At 46.6% G+C, this 17,110-nt stretch overlaps 1 protein-coding gene across 1 annotated transcript; it reads right to left on the minus strand.

Annotated features, from left to right (window-relative positions):
* Nucleotides 1-4,984: 4,984 nt before the first annotated feature.
* LOC138432317 (spermatogenesis-associated protein 31E1-like) lies at nucleotides 4,985-12,606 on the minus strand. The gene is made up of 6 exons (XM_069573692.1): nucleotides 12,424-12,606; nucleotides 11,633-11,690; nucleotides 10,997-11,057; nucleotides 9,920-10,721; nucleotides 6,337-8,740; nucleotides 4,985-5,007 (listed from the first exon to the last, which is right to left on the minus strand). The coding sequence occupies exons 1-6, from the start codon at nucleotides 12,604-12,606 to the stop codon at nucleotides 4,985-4,987; spliced, it is 3,531 nt and encodes a 1,176-aa protein (XP_069429793.1).
* Nucleotides 12,607-17,110: the final 4,504 nt, after the last annotated feature.

The raw sequence follows: 17,110 nt of genomic DNA on the forward strand, positions 1-17,110 counted from the left end.
CTATTTAATATGAACATTTATCTGTTTTCAGTTTTCAGTTTGTTCAACTTAAATTCAAAGGACTGAATAATAATCAGTCTAATAATGTTAAGACAGTCAACTTGAAAAGGAAATAATATACTTTGTAAGCATTTCCCGTATGGAATTTTTTCCAATTGGTCCCATTTTATTATGATTGTGAAACTTAACTATATAATTTTCACTACATAAAAAAAAATGCCACCCAGCAGAATACGAAAGGACATCAACAACCACATTCCATCATGCTGTGATTCAATGAGATAGTAAGGAAGTAAACTAGAAAATTAGTTACAAATTTGTAAATCATAGAAAATACAAGAAGGGAATTTTTGTTGAAATAAATAGGCCAAAAAAGCCCTCGTGTCAGCTTTGCTTCTCTTTAGAGGAAGGACTGTGATATTGTGATATTGTCATCCTGATGGATAATCTGCCTTAACCAACGACTAATGCTCTTCAATTCAGTTCAGTTCAGTTCAGTCGCTCAGTTGTGTCTGACTCTTTGCGACCCCATGAATTGCAGCATGCCAAGCCTCCCTGTCCATCACCATCGCCTGGAGTTCACTCAGACTCACGTCCATCGAGCCCGTGATGCCATCCAGCCATCTCATCCTCAGTCGTCCCCTTCTCCTCCTGCCCCTAATCCCTCCCAGCATCAGAGTCTTTTCCAATGAGTCAGTTCTTTGCATGAGATGGCCAAAGTACTGGAGTTTCAGCTTTAGCATCATTTCTTCCAAAGAACACCCAGGGCTGATCTCCTTCAGAATGGACTGGTTGGATCTCCTTGCAGTCCAAGGAACTCTCAAGAGTCTTCCCCAACACCACAGTTCAAAAGCATCAATTCTTCGGCGCTCAGCCTTCTTCACAGTCCAACTCTCACATCCACACATGAGCACAGGAAAAACCATAGCCTTGACTAGATGGACCTTAGTCGGCAAAGTAATATCTCTGCTTTTGAATATACTGTCTAGGTTGGTCATCACTTTTCTTCCAAGGAGTAAGCGTCTTTTAATTTCATGGCTGCAGTCACCATCTGCAGTGATTTTGGAGCCCCAAAAAATAAAGTCTGACACTGTTTCCACTGTTTCCCCATCTATTTCCCATGAAGTGATGGGACCGGATGCCATGATGTTCGTTTTCTGAATGTTGAGCTTTAACCCAACTTTTTCGCTCTCCTCTTTCACTTTCATCAAGAGGCTTTTTAGCTCCTCTTCACTTTCTGCCATAAGGGTGGTGTCATCTGCATATCTGAGGTTATTGATATTTCTCCCGGCAATCTTGATTCCAGCTTGTGTTTCCTCCAGTCCAGCATTTCTCATGATGTACTCTGCATATAAGTTACATAAGCAGGTTGACAATATACAGCCTTGACATACTCCTTTTCCTATTTGGAACCAGTCTGTTGTTTCATGTCCAGTTCTAACTGTTGCTTCCTGACCTGCATACAGATTTCTCAAGAGGCAGGTTAGGTGGTCTGGTATTCCCATCTCTTTCAGAATTTTCCACAGTTTGTTGTGATCCACACAGTCAAAGGCTTTGGCATAGCCAATAAAGCAGAAATAGATGTTTTTCTGGAACTCTCTTGCTTTTTTGATGATCCAGCAGATGCTGGCAATTTGATCTCTGGTTCCTCTGCCTTTTCTAAAACCAGCTTGAACATCAGGGAGTTCACGGTTTACGTATTGCTGAAGCCTGGCTTGGAGAATTTTGAGCATTACTTTACTAGCATGTGAGATGAGTGCAATTGTGCGGTACTTTGAGCATTCTTTTGCATTGCCTTTCTTTGGAATTGGAATGAAAACTGACCTTTCATTAAAGTAGATTTTAACAAGGCAAAGAAACCTAGTTGCTTATGAGCAACAAGAAATATGTATTATCACTATCGTGCTCTCTTTGGAAAAGGCTGAATATACAAAGTAAGAATTTTGATTATCTGTGTACACTTTGTTTACTATAATGCACACTTTGATTATTTATGTACATTTTCTTCAATTCAGAAGTGCAGAAGTCCCTTCTAGCAATTTTATCAGGTCATGTGTATATATCAAACATATGATTCCCAGATGGCGCACTGGTAAAGAATCCACTCACCCATGCAGGAGATGCACATTCAGTCCCTGTGTCGGGGAAGATCCCTTGGAGAAGGAAATGGCAACCCACTCCAGTATTCTTGCCTGGAAAATTCCATGGACAGAGGGGCCTAATGGTCTACAGAACATGGGGCTGCAAAGAGTCAGACATTACTGAGCACATATACGTATATCAAGCATAGATTAAATGATACCTTTTGTAAGGCTCCACACAATTTAAAGGAAAATGTCCTTTTTCAGCCCTACAGTGAACGTAAAATGGAGCCTGCTTCACTTTTGGAAACTGTACACTTTAAAAGAATTATTTTTAAAAATGAATCTTTCTAAATAGTTCATCAGTTTAATCTATGTCACCTGGACATTAGGACCTTGCTGTATCTTGGAAATATGCCTGATTCTATTTGAGGGCATTACCACATTTTAAGAAAAAACATAAGTATATTCTTGCCAGAAAGAAAAAAAATATAGCCAGATACATGATTCTTTTGAAAAATCTTCACATAATCTTTAGCCTGTTTCATTTAAAAATAAAACAAAACTCAAGCCTGACACTAGCTGTTACACTGCGTTAGTTGCACAGCCCCCTTGGAGGTGAGTGAGACTCCGCATGCTTTGTTGGTTTATTTTATTCCTAGAGCCCATTTGCTACAAGTCTTTACTTTGTTTCCAAGTAAGGAAATCTGCCAAATTCAGTTCAGATATCCCAAGAAATAATATATACATACATATATATTGACCCCATCTGCCTGGAAGTGGCTAAGATACTTTCTCTCATTGGAGTCTGACAGCGTTCTATTCATTTAAAGTCTGTGATTCACTAAGCAGTGAGGCAGGCTTCTGTGGTGGCTCAATGACTGCCAATGCAGGAGACTTGGTTTCAGTCCCTGGATCAGGAAGATCCCCTGGAGAAGGAAATGGCAACCCACTCCAGTATTCTTGCCTGGGAAATCCCATGGACAGAGGAGCCTGGCAGGTTATAGTACATGGGGCTGCAAAGAGTTGGACATGACTTAGTGGCTAGACAACAACATCAACAAGTCTTGGGGTAGAGCTCTAGCTAATGGAGCTCTGTGGAAAGATTTGCAGGTCTGTTGTAATTCTTCTCCAGAGGCAGTGGTAACAAAAGGTCAAAAATCATGAGCATGCTTTCTCCAGGCAGAGGCCCACTTGGGGAAATGCTAACAATGCCTGGATGTCTTAGAGTTTGGGGAAGGGTGTCAGAACAGCTGATGACCCTTCTTCTCTGCTGTCAGTTTGTTGAGTGATGTCAGACCTGCCATGAAGGACCTGTCAGGGGTGGATACTCAAGGCCTAAAGAACACCTGTGAGGTGTGTGTGGGAGGGCTCAGAGAGGTCTCTGTGGGATGAGCTGGGAAGTCTCTGGGTGAGATTTCTCAGAGTGGGTGTGTGGGAGGTCCCCGGGTGGGGTCAGTGTGGGGACTCTTAGTGGGGAGACCTCCATTGGTCGCCTTTCTTCCCCTAAGACAGCAGAAGGGTGAAGGGACTTGCCCCTGCTTGCTTTTCGCTCTTCTGTGTTCCTTCTGTGTCACTTCTCTGGACAAGTGCCTTGGGGTCCAGCTCCCCCAACCCCCAGCCCTCATGTCTGGGTGCCCACAAGAGCACCAGCAGCAGCCAGACAAGGTCCATGCTGGGGAACTCCGGACTGTCCCCTGAGCTCCAGAGTTGGGGGGAGCACTCTGTGGCCTGGGTCCCAGCCCCTCCCTCAGGCACTGGCTAAGTCCCCACTGCTCTGCTCTCCCTAAAGGATGGGATCCAGAGGCAGGACCTGGCTTTTGGGAGAAACCAGAGCACAAGCAGGCCTGTTCCCAATGATCCCCACACCTTAGGTCCAGGTCCCACATGTTGGGGTCCTGACAGGCATACGGGCAGGGCCATTCCTGCTGTCTCAAGCATCAGGGGCCTCCCCTGGAGCAGGTCTCTCCATCGCAGGAATGACTGTGACACAGTCATGAATTGCTCAGGGAACTGCTCCTGTCTCCCCACTTTCCAGTGTGGACAGGCCCAAGGAAGTAAGCTGATGGCACCCTTCTACCTACAGATCACTTTCCACCCAATGGGTGACATATCCTGTCTGCTGGCCTCTTCCCCCTCTGGGCTCTGGGGTGAGCAAGGCTGATAGCAGGTGAGACTTCCTATGACCCTTGCATGGTCCCATGGCCTGCTGAGTCCCACCTCTCCCCTGGAAGCCTCCTTGGGCCACACACGTAGGTAGAGGTCACAGACCACAAGTCTGTCCCAAGCTGAAAGCTGATTTATACTTGTGGGGAAGTGAAGCTTCCCTTCTCGGAGGCTCCACTGCCTCTGGGAGCCTGGCCCTCTTTGGAGGAGCTCCACATGTTCTCCCTCTGTCTGGGCTCTGGGAGCTAGAGTAGGGGGAGACTCTGGGATGGGACCACCAGGAGCCCCCAGGCTCCTAACTTCTTTCCTCCGGGCCTGTAGGCAGTGATGGAACGCCAGGGCTCTTTGACCACTGCATGTGGGGAAATAAACAAGATGGCACCAATCAGGTTCTCTCACCGCATGCTCTCATGCCCTCTTACCCCATGTTCTATAAACAAGGACTTTGCCTGGTTATATAATGGCTGAGATCACTTACAGCACTGCGCATGCCCATCATGAGGTACTTGCTTAGTCACGGGCTGCTTTGCGCAGTGCTCTCGTATGAGCTTTACCATGAACGCGCTGGCTGCTCCTGTGCAGGCGCTAGACTGGAGTGACACCATGGCTATGCTACATGAGGGCTGCGTGTGGTACACCCGCATGAGCTTCAGCATGAGCGCTGGCTGCCGCTGTATTGGCGCCCCGTTGGGTATCATGGTTCTGTTACATGAAGTTATGTTGTGGCAGTGTTACGGTTATATCATGGCTGCCACTACAGCTGCCGGGAGAGAGGCTGTGTTATGGCGGCCATGCCAGCCAGGAGAGAATAAACGTGTCTGCAGTCCCTGAGGCTTCTCGAGTCTTCTTCCAACCTCTTAGCTCAAGCTTTGCCTACCCTGGGTTCAGTGAACGGTGTGAATAGCAAAACAATTGGCGCTGTGAGCAGGATCAGCGATACACGGCACACTATGGGCATCTCTGCCACCAGCCTCCTACCTCTCTGTCCCACCCTAGGGGCACAGTGTCCCACCCCCAGACTGCGAGGTGACTGCACACACAGTGACGCTCCTTCCCTCCCCCCAGGGGAGGTGGGTCCTGTGAGCAGGGTTGTCCTCTCCTCTGGGGCAGGGGTGGATGAACCCTCTGGAGCGTGCACACTCCCCACCACACACCCTCAGAGCTGGGAACGTATGATCTTTGTCCTTACCACTGCTCCAGAGTAAAAGAAGAGCAGAGGGAGGGTGACCCTCCCGGCCAATCTCAATCCCAGTTCCTTCCAGGAAAGAAGGAGATTTCAGGGCAATGTCATCTATCCCCCCCATGACATGGGGAAGAGGTTTCTCACACCCTGGTCTCAGGGCCAGCACTGCCCCCAAACTCCTCTCTTATTCTGACATGTGAACTTATCTCTGACACTTTCTGGAGCCTGAGGGGAATTTTGGCCTCTGCCAGGCCCTCCCCTACAGCTGCACAAGTTCAAGCTAGAGAGAGAGATGGAGAGAGGACTGAGCTGGATCCTGAGAAGGAGGAGGTCTTTAGGTTTAGTTCACCTTGGCGTGTGCTGAATGCTGTTGCTTGTTTCCGTAATGCTGGTATTATGGAAACTGCAGGTGCAGTGAGGGAACTGGGGTGAGGGTCAGCATCCACACTGGGGTCACCCTCCCTCCATGGCCCTGTCCCATCTGGAAGGATTAAATCTGGCACCTGGGAAGAGTGGACCCTGATCTCTTTCCTTCCCCCAATGGCACAGACAAGCTACCCCTTCTCATGAGAAACAATAATTATTTCAGGAAGCAATAAAATTTGTGGTAGGAAGAAGCCATTAGCACACAGATGATGTGCTAATATGAGAGAAAAAATTTTTATCTGAATGGTATGCATTTTTTTTTTTCTTAGAGAAGAGATTTCCTACCAGGAAAGCTGTGACAAGCGTGTTCTGATTGACCAGAAGAGCTTTATTTCTGAAAAAGACAGTGCCTTGGACAGTGGAGGCTATGGCTGGAGACACTTGTCACTCTTGATCTATGTTGGCAACCTCTGCCTAGAGGGGGACCTGGCTCCCTAGGTAGGACGGCCAATTTGATGCCCCTGGCACTGGTCCACTCACTGTTTTTAGAACAGCTGTGGCCCAAGGGGGTAACTTGGTGATAGCAGGATGTATCTCCCACCACTCTCCTTTTCTCTTTGTAGGAGGAGAACCTATGGTAGCAGTAATGTGGACCGAATGGAGCCCAGAGTTCTCCTTGGCACCAATTTAACTCTGAGGCATGAGGTCTATAGTGAACCACCATCTTCTCCTTTAAGATCTTTCCAACAGCTGTCATGAGAACCTGAGCCTCAGCAGTCCTGCCCTCCATTATCAGTCTACTTTGGAGGGGTTCCTGGGTCTGGTGGCTGCTGCAGTGGCTACTGTAGCCTGTAGTGGCTGCTACAGGCTTGCCTTGTTGCAGGTGCTCTTCTGGTCTTTTGCTTTTATTGGGGAAAACCCACTGCAGAAGCTGCTTAATCCATATTCTGAAGTGGCTTTCTAAAGGAACCTGTCCTTTCTTCAAGGTAGACTGGTGGGACTTGCTTAGTGATTCTGCTGATTCCTTTTTCTGGCCAGAGTGGTTCATCCTGCGGGCCTGGTAGGCCCTCCGTTCTGCCAATCTTTTCTTACGCTGTCCTAGTTTGGACCCTCTGTAATTCCCTCTCCCATCAGTGGGGACAAACTTCTTGCTCTGGCATGTACGTCGGGGCTGCCGTCTTAGGACTTCCTGCTGCCCCTGGCTGCTCCCTCCGGTTGATGAAACATCATAGAGCATCTGGGAATTGGTCGTGCCTCCACTGGACAAAGTCTGGGAACAGGACAGGGATTCCTGAGAAGCCAAGTTGTTTGCAGCAATGAACTTATCTGGGCGACAGTGTTTGAGAAGCGTGCCAGCGGCCCCAGTTTCACAGTCTTGAAGGAGCAGGCCAGTGGCCTGACCTTGAGCCTGTTTCTGCCTATCTGTGAAACCTTGGCACTCAAGCTTACGAAACTGTGCATCAAAGTGTAGATCTTCTAGACTTGAGGCAACAGACTTTGTATTCAATGAGAAGCATTTACTGAATTTTGGAGACTGTGATCTCAAATCCATATTATTACTTTGCGATTTGATCAGCAAACAAGGTTCAAAAGTACTTTTCCAACCAGAGTCCCCCTCTATGGCCTCTTGTTCCATGGGAGATTGGGACCTTTCATCAAGTTCCACTACTGTCACGCTAGAGTAGGAGTCTGGGAAAGCCCATCCCCCAGCTTCCTCCTGTGGCACATTCCTGACCGTTGCTGGACTTGGACAGCTCCAAGGCTCCAGGTTGCCCTTCTCAGCCCCCATGATACACTCATTGTGCCAGATTCTGCCCACAAAGTTGTACATAGGGGTCTGAGAAGGTGGCTTGTCTCCCTGTCTAGTCAGAGGGACCTCTGAGGGCTTAAGGATGCCACCAGGTAGGGGTCCTCGGGTTTCCTCGCTGGCCCATGAGGGAGTGGGGAAGGCAGTCTCCATGGGGGAAGTTGTCTCAGCTGTTATCATTCTCTTTCCAGCTTGAGGCTGAGGAAGCTTTCCAAAGATCTCTGGAGACTGGGCTTTTGAGTGGTCCCCAGATTCACGAGTAGCTTTCAAGGCGGATCCTGGAAGGGGTATGCAGTGGGCCTTTCTCAGCTTCAAGCGAAGTATGACCTTGAGGACCTTGAGGACTAAGCCCCACATATGCTTCACCTGAAATTTTAGTATATATGCTTCTAACTCCTGTCGGACATAAGGACTGAGGACAAGAGACTCATGGAAGGTGTTCATGGAGGCTTCCCCATCCTGAGAGGAATCTAGATTTTCTGTTTCTTGATAAGCATTTGACTCTCCAGAAAGGTCTACGATACGATTGGCAGCAAGTCTCAAACAATGGACACCCACAGGGTTTGGACTCTCTTGAATCTTAGTGTTGATGCCCATAAGGACTCCCAAATCTTCTGGATGCTTCCTGTCTGGGCTCAACTCTCTTTGTGACTCAGGCTTCACCCTTGGAACCTTCACTGTGGTGTTGGCTGAGATCATGTACAGGTCTTTTACGATCTTCCCCACACTTTGTTCTATATCCTGGCAAAGGTCCTTCCCTGGTGGGATCCTTGCTGAGGATCTGGACCTCATCTTCTGTGTGTCCTGGCTGCTTTTGCTGAGAACTGCAGAGGGTATTGAGGGCCCCTCCTTAGCCTGTACCTGACAAAGCTTTGGGAATTTGCCCTGAGGCTGCATAACTTTCTGAGAAGCTTGGATTCTGCAGGGCAGGTCACTCTGTTGCTGCATGAACCTTTTAGAAAGGTGGTGATCCAGTTTCTCCCAAACCTCAGGCCTGATCAAATCCCCAAAAGGGGTGGCGACAGAGATGTGGGCCTGGGAAGGCCTGCTCTCCTGGGAGTGGTTGTGGGTGACTTGACTAAAGGCATGCTGATACCTTTTATCCAAAGAGGGTATAATTTTCCTACTTTCTAATTGCTTTATCAAAAAGTAATGTTCCAGGTTTTGAATTGCATTTGGGACAGAAGTTTGTCCCTTACTTTGGGCTGTTGCATAAGATACTTCACCGTACCTAATCTGTGGTTTAGAAGAAGATGGTTGGATTGGAAGAGATGGTGACATATGAGCAGTGGCCTCTAACTGAAACCTAGGTGATGGTTGACATTGGGGCATGATTGGAGTCACTGGTAGGGGTTGAACCTGGGTCTCCATGTGAGCCCGAGGTGATGGTTGACATTGGGGTATGGTTGTAGACAAGGGTTGGGGTTGGGCCTGGGTCTGAATGTGAGCCTGAGTCTGTGCTTGACAACGGGGCATAGTTGGAGTCACTGGTAGGGGTTGAACCTGGGTCTCCATGTAAGCCCGAGATGATGGTTGACATTGGGGTATGGTTGTAGACAAGGGTTGGGGTTGGGCCTGGGTCTGAATGTGAGCCCGAGTCTGTGCTTGACAACAGGGCATAGTTGGAGTCAAGGGTAGGGGTTGGACCTGGGTCTTCATGTAAGCCCGAGATGATGGTTGACATTGGGGTATGGTTGTAGACAAGGGTTGGGGTTGGGCCTGGGTCTGAATGTGAGCCCGAGTCTGTGCTTGACAACAGGGCATAGTTGGAGTCAAGGGTAGGGGTTGGACCTGGGTCTTCATGTAAGCCCGAGGTGATGGTTGACATTGGGGTATGGTTGTAGACAAGGGTTGGGGTTGGGCCTGGGTCTGAATGTGAGCCTGAGTTTGTGCTTGACAACGGGGCATAGTTGGAGTCAAGGGTAGGGGTTGGACCCGGGTCTTCATGTAAGCCCGAGATGATGGTTGACATTGGGGTATGGTTGTAGACAAGGGTAAGTGTTGGGCCTGGGTCTCCACGTGACCCTGAGGTGGTGGTGGAAACTGGGCCATGGTTGGAATCAAGGGTCTGGGTTGTGCCTGGGCCACAGTGGAGGTCAAGGGCTGGGCCAATGACGGTCGTGATGTTACTTTAGCTGGAATTTGGAGTGGTTTGGTCTTAGAGCATTCATTGAATAAGATAGGGTGTAACTCTAAAGGGGACCCAGGTACTGTGACAGTAGCCACTAGAGACTCACTGTGCAGAAAAGGGAGACCCCAGAAGAGGTGGCTGCATGTCCTCTGTAGATGGTCCCCCAAAGTGCCAGGATATGGGGCCTTCTTGGGACCAAGCAGTTGTTCTGGTTTGCCTTTTATGATCCAAAAGCCTGCCTCCACCTCCTTTCCTTTCTTCTTCCAAATCTTTAATTCTACTCTCTTGGTGATTAGTATCTCCAGCAGCTTCTGGACATCCGGGTTCACAAAAGAGAGGCTACCAGCCTCTACCTGTCTGTTTGTGAGGTCTCCCCAAAATGAGGCCTCTTCTGGGTGACTGGAAAGGTGTTCTTTCTGGGACTCAAAGTGTGTCAGAGTGGAGGAGCTCCAGGTTTTTTCAGCTCCCTGCCACCAAGTCAGTGCTGAAAGGGGGCAGCTTGAATGGAGTAGGCCTGAGATGGCTGGTCTCCAAGGGGAGGGTAGAGATGACCTGTGTGAGATGGTGCCCAATGGGAGTGCCATAGATTCACCCTGACTGAGATTCAGCATGGTGGCTGGTGGCTGTGGGACAGAGGAGGCTGTTGAAGGTGCAGGGCAGACCACTGCATCAGGAAAGCATGGCGGTGTAGGAGAAACAGCCAGTGGCTGGGGTGAAAGGCTGTCCAGGGGAAGGGAAGACTCTGGTATTTGAGAGGCACTCAAGGAGGAATCTGAGTGAACAGAAAATGAGGAGGGAACTGAATCTGAAGAAAGGGTGGAGGCTTGAGGTAGAGGCTGCTCAGTCAGAGGAGCCGGGGACACGGTGGGAGCAGTCTCTTCCCTGTATGGCTGGTGGGCTCCAGCAGGTGCTGCTTTGCACACCTTCCCAGGGGCATCTTGAGAGAGTTGATGAAAGTTGCCCTTTTCAGGGAACCTCCCCAGGTGTCTGCAGGAGACAGGAAGCACAAGCTGCAGCTAGGAGCCCCTGGGGCCAGGAGGACTGGGCAGGCCAGGCAAGGGTGGGCACTTGCAGCCCACAGCCTTCCCTGGCCCCCTGCTGACTTCATAATGCCCCTGCTGTCCCTCACACCAGGGTTATTGCCAAACCTACACCCTACGACTCCCCCTCCCAGCTCAGCCCCAGGCTGCCTGTGGCCCTGGGATCACACCATAGGATCTGGGAGGAATAAGAACCCAGGAGAGAAGGGGAAGAGTCTTTACGTTTGCAGAAGTGAAGTCAGGTCCCGGACCTCTTCCAATTCTTTCCGGCAATCTCTGCAAGCTGAAAATTAGCAGAGTGGGTTATGGTGGTGAAGGCAGCAGCCTAGGGGTCTTAAAGGAGGCTGAGTGCACTGCCTCTTTAAAGGGACAACACTGGGAGATTGGAGTCCAGGCAGCAGGGTCCAAGGCTGTCTAAGGGTCCCTGACAGTGAACCTTAGGAAAAAGTTTATCATTTACAAAGTGCTTCCATATCCATTGCCTTCTGCTGCCCTTACAACCCCTCCGTGGAGGAGAATGGGCAGGGGTCACCTCACAGACGAATCTGAGCAAAGTTAACATGTCCACACTTGGACATGGAGGTCCCGCCTCCCAATCCAGGTGCTATTGGTCCAACACAGCCCACACACCCCTGCTGGGCCAACCCATTTTCAGGACTCTTTCAGCTTCATTCTGCACAAGGAATCTGGGAAGTATCTGTGTTCTGCTCTGCTCCTCAGGAGCCTCTGTGGGGGTTCTGTTTCCTGAGGGTTGGGCCCCTCTGCTGGTCTCCTCAGAACCCATTGAGCTGGGCCCTCAGGGCCAGAGAGGGTGGGGGCTAACACCCAGGGCACACAGGGCTGAATGGCATAACCTACCTTTCACAGCTGCATTTTTCTTCCGACTCCTCCTTCTTCTCCTTGGCTCAGTTTGAGGCTGAGAGACAGAAAAAGCTCCGTTCTCACTCTCCCCTTTCTAGACAAGCATCAGACACTCAGTGTCCATACATAATGTGACTTTATACATTTAACTAGCAGAGTTTGTGTTTTTTCTTTGTGTGTTTTTTTTTCTGTTTTTCCTTTCCTTTTACTCATTTTTAAAAGGAATAATTTTTTTGAAGAACATAAAGGATTTTCAATGTGAGATTCACCATGGTTCCTTTGTCACTGTTCCTCTACTCAAGAAACACACATTCTCAGACCCACTGGTGAATTTGAGCTCCATCAGGTAGGTCTCGGCTTCCCAAGTCCAAGGCCCTACTCCAGCCCCCTCTCTGAGGCTCTCAGGGCCTCGGCACTGCCCCCAGATCAGCCCTCGTCCAAGATACCTGTTCACGGCTGATTAACTGGTGCTCAGGAGTCTGTCTTCTGGCTTAGAGTAAACTCAGTATCCTATCCTCAGCCCCTGGTCACTGTGTTTGGGACTTGCCCTGGATCCCTCTACCACACCTGCACAACTGGTCTGAGACCTTTTGGCTAGAAATCCTGGTGTTCACTGTATCCCCTTCCCAGCCTGGTTTGTCCCTAGAGGAATGATGTTGTAAACTTCCTAAAGAATAGATGTCATATTCTTTCCCGTCTCAGGGGTCTCTCTAATTGATTCAGAACAGTGGAAATAATAATAGAAAAGAGAACCATGTGCTTGTGAAGCTGTGCCAAGGGTTCCTTACCTTTATGTTTCCATGTTTCCTGGGAGGTGGAAAGGATGGATTATTCTCCAGATAGGGAAGGAACAGGAAAAAGAGCCCCAGTCCAAATAGAAAGGCAAGGATGATATCAGTCACCCAATAAGTGGAACAGGAGTTCAGCCAAATATCAAAAGTGCTTTTCAGAGAAAAGAGAGAATTCTCCATCATCTGTATCACACTGCTGCCCTCAGGCAACTAAGCACAGGGTAATCCACTTGAGGACTTAAGTCCTAGGCCCACATCATAGAGCTGTGGTCTGGTCACAAAGGGCTCCTGAAGGTGAGGAGGGAGTGATAGAGGAGGAGGCTGGATCCTGGTCCCTCCCCAAACATTGAGCCTTTCAGCTTTATTCATCTACCTTTTCTGAGCCTTCCCATCCTACCTTCTCATCCTGTTAGGCAGAGATTTTAGTCAAGTGTCAGTTTATCCCATTTGGAACTCAGACAGGGTTTCCAGATATTTTTACTCTCAGGATGCCCTTGTTTGTAACTCCAAATTTTCCACATGGTAATATTAGTGATTTGCATCAACCCAGACATATAACTTAAATTTCTATCATACTTCTTTCAGCTCAGGTCAGTTCAGTCGCTCAGTCATGTCCAACTTTTTGCGACCCCATGGACTGCAGCATGCCAGGCTTCCCTGTCCATCATCAACTTCCGGAGCTTGCTCAAACTCATGTCCATCAAGTTGGTTATGCCATCCAACCATCTCATCCTCTGTTGTCTCCTCTCCTCCTGCCTTCAATCTTTCCAAGCATCAGGGTCTTTTCAAATGAGTCAGTTCTTTGCAACAGGTAGCCAAAGTATTGGAGCTTCAGCTTCAGCATCAGTCCTGATGATGCTGAGGACTGATTTCCTTTAGGATTGATTGATTGGATCTCCTTGCAGTCCAAGGACTCTCAAGAGTCTTCTCCAACAACACAGTTCAAAAGCATCAATTCTTCGGCACTCAGCTTTCTTTATATTTATAGTCCAACTCTCACATCCATACATGACTACTGGAAAAATCATAGCTTTGACTAGACAGACCTTTGTCAGTACTTTTTAATATGCTGTCCAATATGTTTGGTCATAATTTTTCTTCCAAGAAGCAAAAGTATTTTAATTTCATGGCTGCAGTCACCATAAGGATGGTGTCATCTGCATATCTGAGTTTATTGATATTTCTCCCTGCAGCCTTGATTCCAGCTTGTGCTTCATCCAGCTCAGCATTTCACATGACGTACTCTGCATATAAGTTAAATAAGCAGGGTGACAATATACAGCCTTGACGTACTCCTTTCCCAATTTGGAACCAGTCTGTTGTTCCATGTCCGGTTCTAACTATTGTTTCTTGACCTGCATATTGGTTTCTCAAGAGGCAGGTCAGGTGGTCTGGTATTCCTATCTCTTAAAAAATTTTCCACAGTTTGTTGTGATACACATAGTCAAAGGCTTTAGATAGTCAATGAAGTCAATGTTCTTCTGGAATTCTCTTGTTTTTTTCTATGATCCAACAGATGTTGGCAATTTGATCTCTGGTTCCTTTGCCTTTCCTAAATCCAGCTTGAACATCTGGAAGTTCACAGTTCATGTGCTGTTGAAGCCTGGCTTGGAGAATTTTGAGCATTGCTTTGCTAGTGTGTGAGATGAGTACAATTGTGTGGTAGTTTGAGCATTCTTTGACATTGCCTTTCCTTGGGTTTGGAATACAATTGTGTGGTAGTTTGAGCATTCTTTGACATTGCCTTTCCTTGGGTTTGGAATGAAAACTGACCTTTTCCAGTCCTGTGGCCACTGCTGAGTTTTCCAAATATGCTGGCATATTGAGTGCAGCACTTTCACAGCATCATCTTTCAGGATTTGAAATAGCTCAACTGGAATTCCATCATCTCCACTAACTTTGTTCATAGCCATGCTTCCTAAGGCCCACTTGACTTCGCATTCCAGGATGTCTGCCTCTAGGTGAGTGATCACACCATTGTGGTTATCTGGGTCATGAAGATCTTTTTTGTATAGTTCTTCTGTGTATTCTTGCCACCTCTTCTTAATATCTTCTACTTCTGGTATCCAGTTCTGGTATGGATCTAATCATACTTTTTCAGCCATGTGAATTTTGAAAACATTAAATTTTTTTAAAATCTTCACTATATTCAGCCACAGGAACTTTAAACAAACAAAAAATACTTGAAATTTACAAGGCTATGAAGTATAAAACAAATTCAAATAGTTAAGCTTTCAAATAAATTTTTCATATGTTTCCAACATCCTTATTTCTAAAATTAATAAAGCCCACAAAAACTTTTGGAATATCCTCTACTGACATACACATATCCTTTAACAAATCAAGCTATCATTTTCTTGTTTCTAATAACTTTCTTCACTTGTTTATTCATGTTTGTCTGTGCTGAGTCTTTGCTCCTGCATGGGCTTTTCTCTAGTTGCAGCATGTAGGGGCTACTCTCTAGTTGTGCTGCACAGGCGTCTCATTGTGGTGGTTTCTCTTGTGGTGGAGCACAGGCTCTCGGGCACTCAGGTTTCAGTTTCAGTGTGTGGGCTCACTAGTTGTGGTTCCTGGGCTCTAGAGAACAGGGCTAATAGGTTGTGGCACATGGGCTTAGTTGATCCATGGTATGTGGGATCTTCCTGGGGCAGGGATCAAATCTGTATCTCATGCACTGGTAGGCAGATTCTTTACCAGAGCTATCAGGGAAGCCTAATCCAGCATTTTCAAATCTAAGAATCAACCTTCTTTTTTTTTCAGTTCAAAAAGCTGTCTTCAGTAGTATTTATACATAGGACTGCTAGCTTCAAATTCTGCAGCTCTTTTTTTTTAAATCTGGGAATATTTTTATTTTTCTTTCTTTTTTTGAATGGTAGATTTTCTAGACATGCAATCCTAGGTTGACAATATTTTTCTTTCAGCTCTTTGAATATGTCATCACACAGCCTTCCCTCTACTCTTTCTGATTGTCAGTGTTTAATTTTACTGTGGTTCTCTTGTATATGGAGAACAGTTTTTCTCTCGCTCCAAGAGTTTACCTTGATTTTTCCACACTTTGACCAGGATGTGTCTTAGATGTATCTCTTTGCTTCCATTTTACTAGAGGTAAACATTGAGTCTGTAGATTAATGTTTTCCATCAGATTTGGTAAGACTTCAGTCATGTCTACAAGTATTTTTTTCTTCTTCCTCTTTCTCTCCCTGCTTTTTGAGATTGTTTCCGTTTTGCTAGTGTGCTTAATGGGTCCCATAGCTCATTTTTCCTCAATCTTTTCTCTTTGTTTTTTACATTGATTTCTATTAATCCATCTTCAAATTTATGGATTCTTTATTCTACCATCTCAAATGCACTGTTGAACCCCTAGTCAATTTTCCATTTCAATTATTGTAGTTTTGAATTCCAGAATTTATATTTGTTTCATTTTTTTACAATTTGTAGTTCCTCATTGAGTTTGTCTATTTGTTGACCTTATCATGTGCTCAGTCATGCCCGACTCTTGGCAACACCATGGATTGTAGCCCACAAGGTGCCTCCATCCATGAGATTTCCCAGGCAAGAATACTGAAGTCAGGATGCCATTTCCTACTACAGGGAATCTTTTTGACTCAGGGATCAAACCCATGTCTACTACACTGGCAGATGGATTCTTTACCACTGAGCCACCAGGGAAGCCACAGTGGTGGCTACACATGTTATTAAACACACATGTTATAAAACACACACATATATTGTCCCAATATCAGTTTCCTAGCTTTGATAGTGTCTTATTGTTACATAAAATGTAACCTAGGAAAACTAGATGGAGACTACTTGGGGCCTTTCTAATTTTGCAACTTCCTATCTATCTACAATTATTCCAAAACAAATCATTAAAAAATACTGTGCTCGAATAAGAAAAAAAAAATCTATATAGAAGTGTGGTGGGTTTTTTTTTTTTTTTTGAGAGTGCTCAACCATTCAAGACAACTTCAACTTTGAGGCAGTCATTTTATCATTGGTAACATAATGTAAACTGAAAGTGGGGTCCAGCTGCTTGCCTTTCAAAAGCCAATAAAGATGCAACATGAGTGTAAAGGAAAGTGTGCTTTATTTTGGATACCAGCAACCAGGGCGGGGGTGGGGGGAGAGGGGTCAGAGAAGGTGGACTCCTGTCTGAAGGCTGGCACCCCCACCCACAGACAACATGTAGACAACAGCTTTCATAGACAGAGGCAGGGGGCTACAAGCAGAAACAGCACAGTCAGCTCTGACAGTCATCTTCAAATTTGTCATGTGGTTGTCTGACCAGAGTCATCTTGATTGTTTTAAGAGCAGTTAATCATCAATTGATGCTTCAGTTACAGCATCAGTTTGTTCCCATTTCCTTCAGGCCAATTCCCAGAAAAGTGGAAGCTTATGTAACGGCCACAGTCTGGTCATCGTGTAGCTGGTTTCAGTATTTATAAGACAGCTCACAGGATATGGCTTAGAATATTATCTATGGCCCTTGAGAAGAAACTAAAGGTCCTTGACTCTGCTTACTGACTAAACTATAGTTATTTTGTCCTTTTATTTTTGGATTACTTTTCTTTGTTTCTGCATTTTCTCACTTCTCTGATTAAACTTATTAATTTAGCTCAAGTTCGTGTGTGTGTGTGTGTGTGTGTGTTTTTTAACAGAAAAAAAATGCAGGTGGAGGACATGA

Source organism: Ovis canadensis, chromosome 2, assembly GCF_042477335.2.
Source record: "Ovis canadensis isolate MfBH-ARS-UI-01 breed Bighorn chromosome 2, ARS-UI_OviCan_v2, whole genome shotgun sequence".
NCBI classification, from domain to species: domain Eukaryota; kingdom Metazoa; phylum Chordata; class Mammalia; order Artiodactyla; family Bovidae; genus Ovis; species Ovis canadensis.

What these genes read in the sequence shown, in the direction of transcription:
- LOC138432317 (XM_069573692.1), bottom strand. Translation starts at nt 12,606, where the DNA reads ATGGAGAATTCTCTCTTTTCTCTGAAAAGCACTTTTGATATTTGGCTG. An exon ending in AACTGCTTGGTCCCAAGAAG is followed by an intron (nt 8,741 to 9,919) that starts GCCCCATATCCT and finishes TTTTTGATAAAG; the next exon opens with CAATTAGAAAGTAGGAAAAT. An exon ending in CCACAGCTGTTCTAAAAACA is followed by an intron (nt 5,008 to 6,336) that starts GTGAGTGGACCA and finishes CTCTCCCGGCAG; the next exon opens with CTGTAGTGGCAGCCATGATA.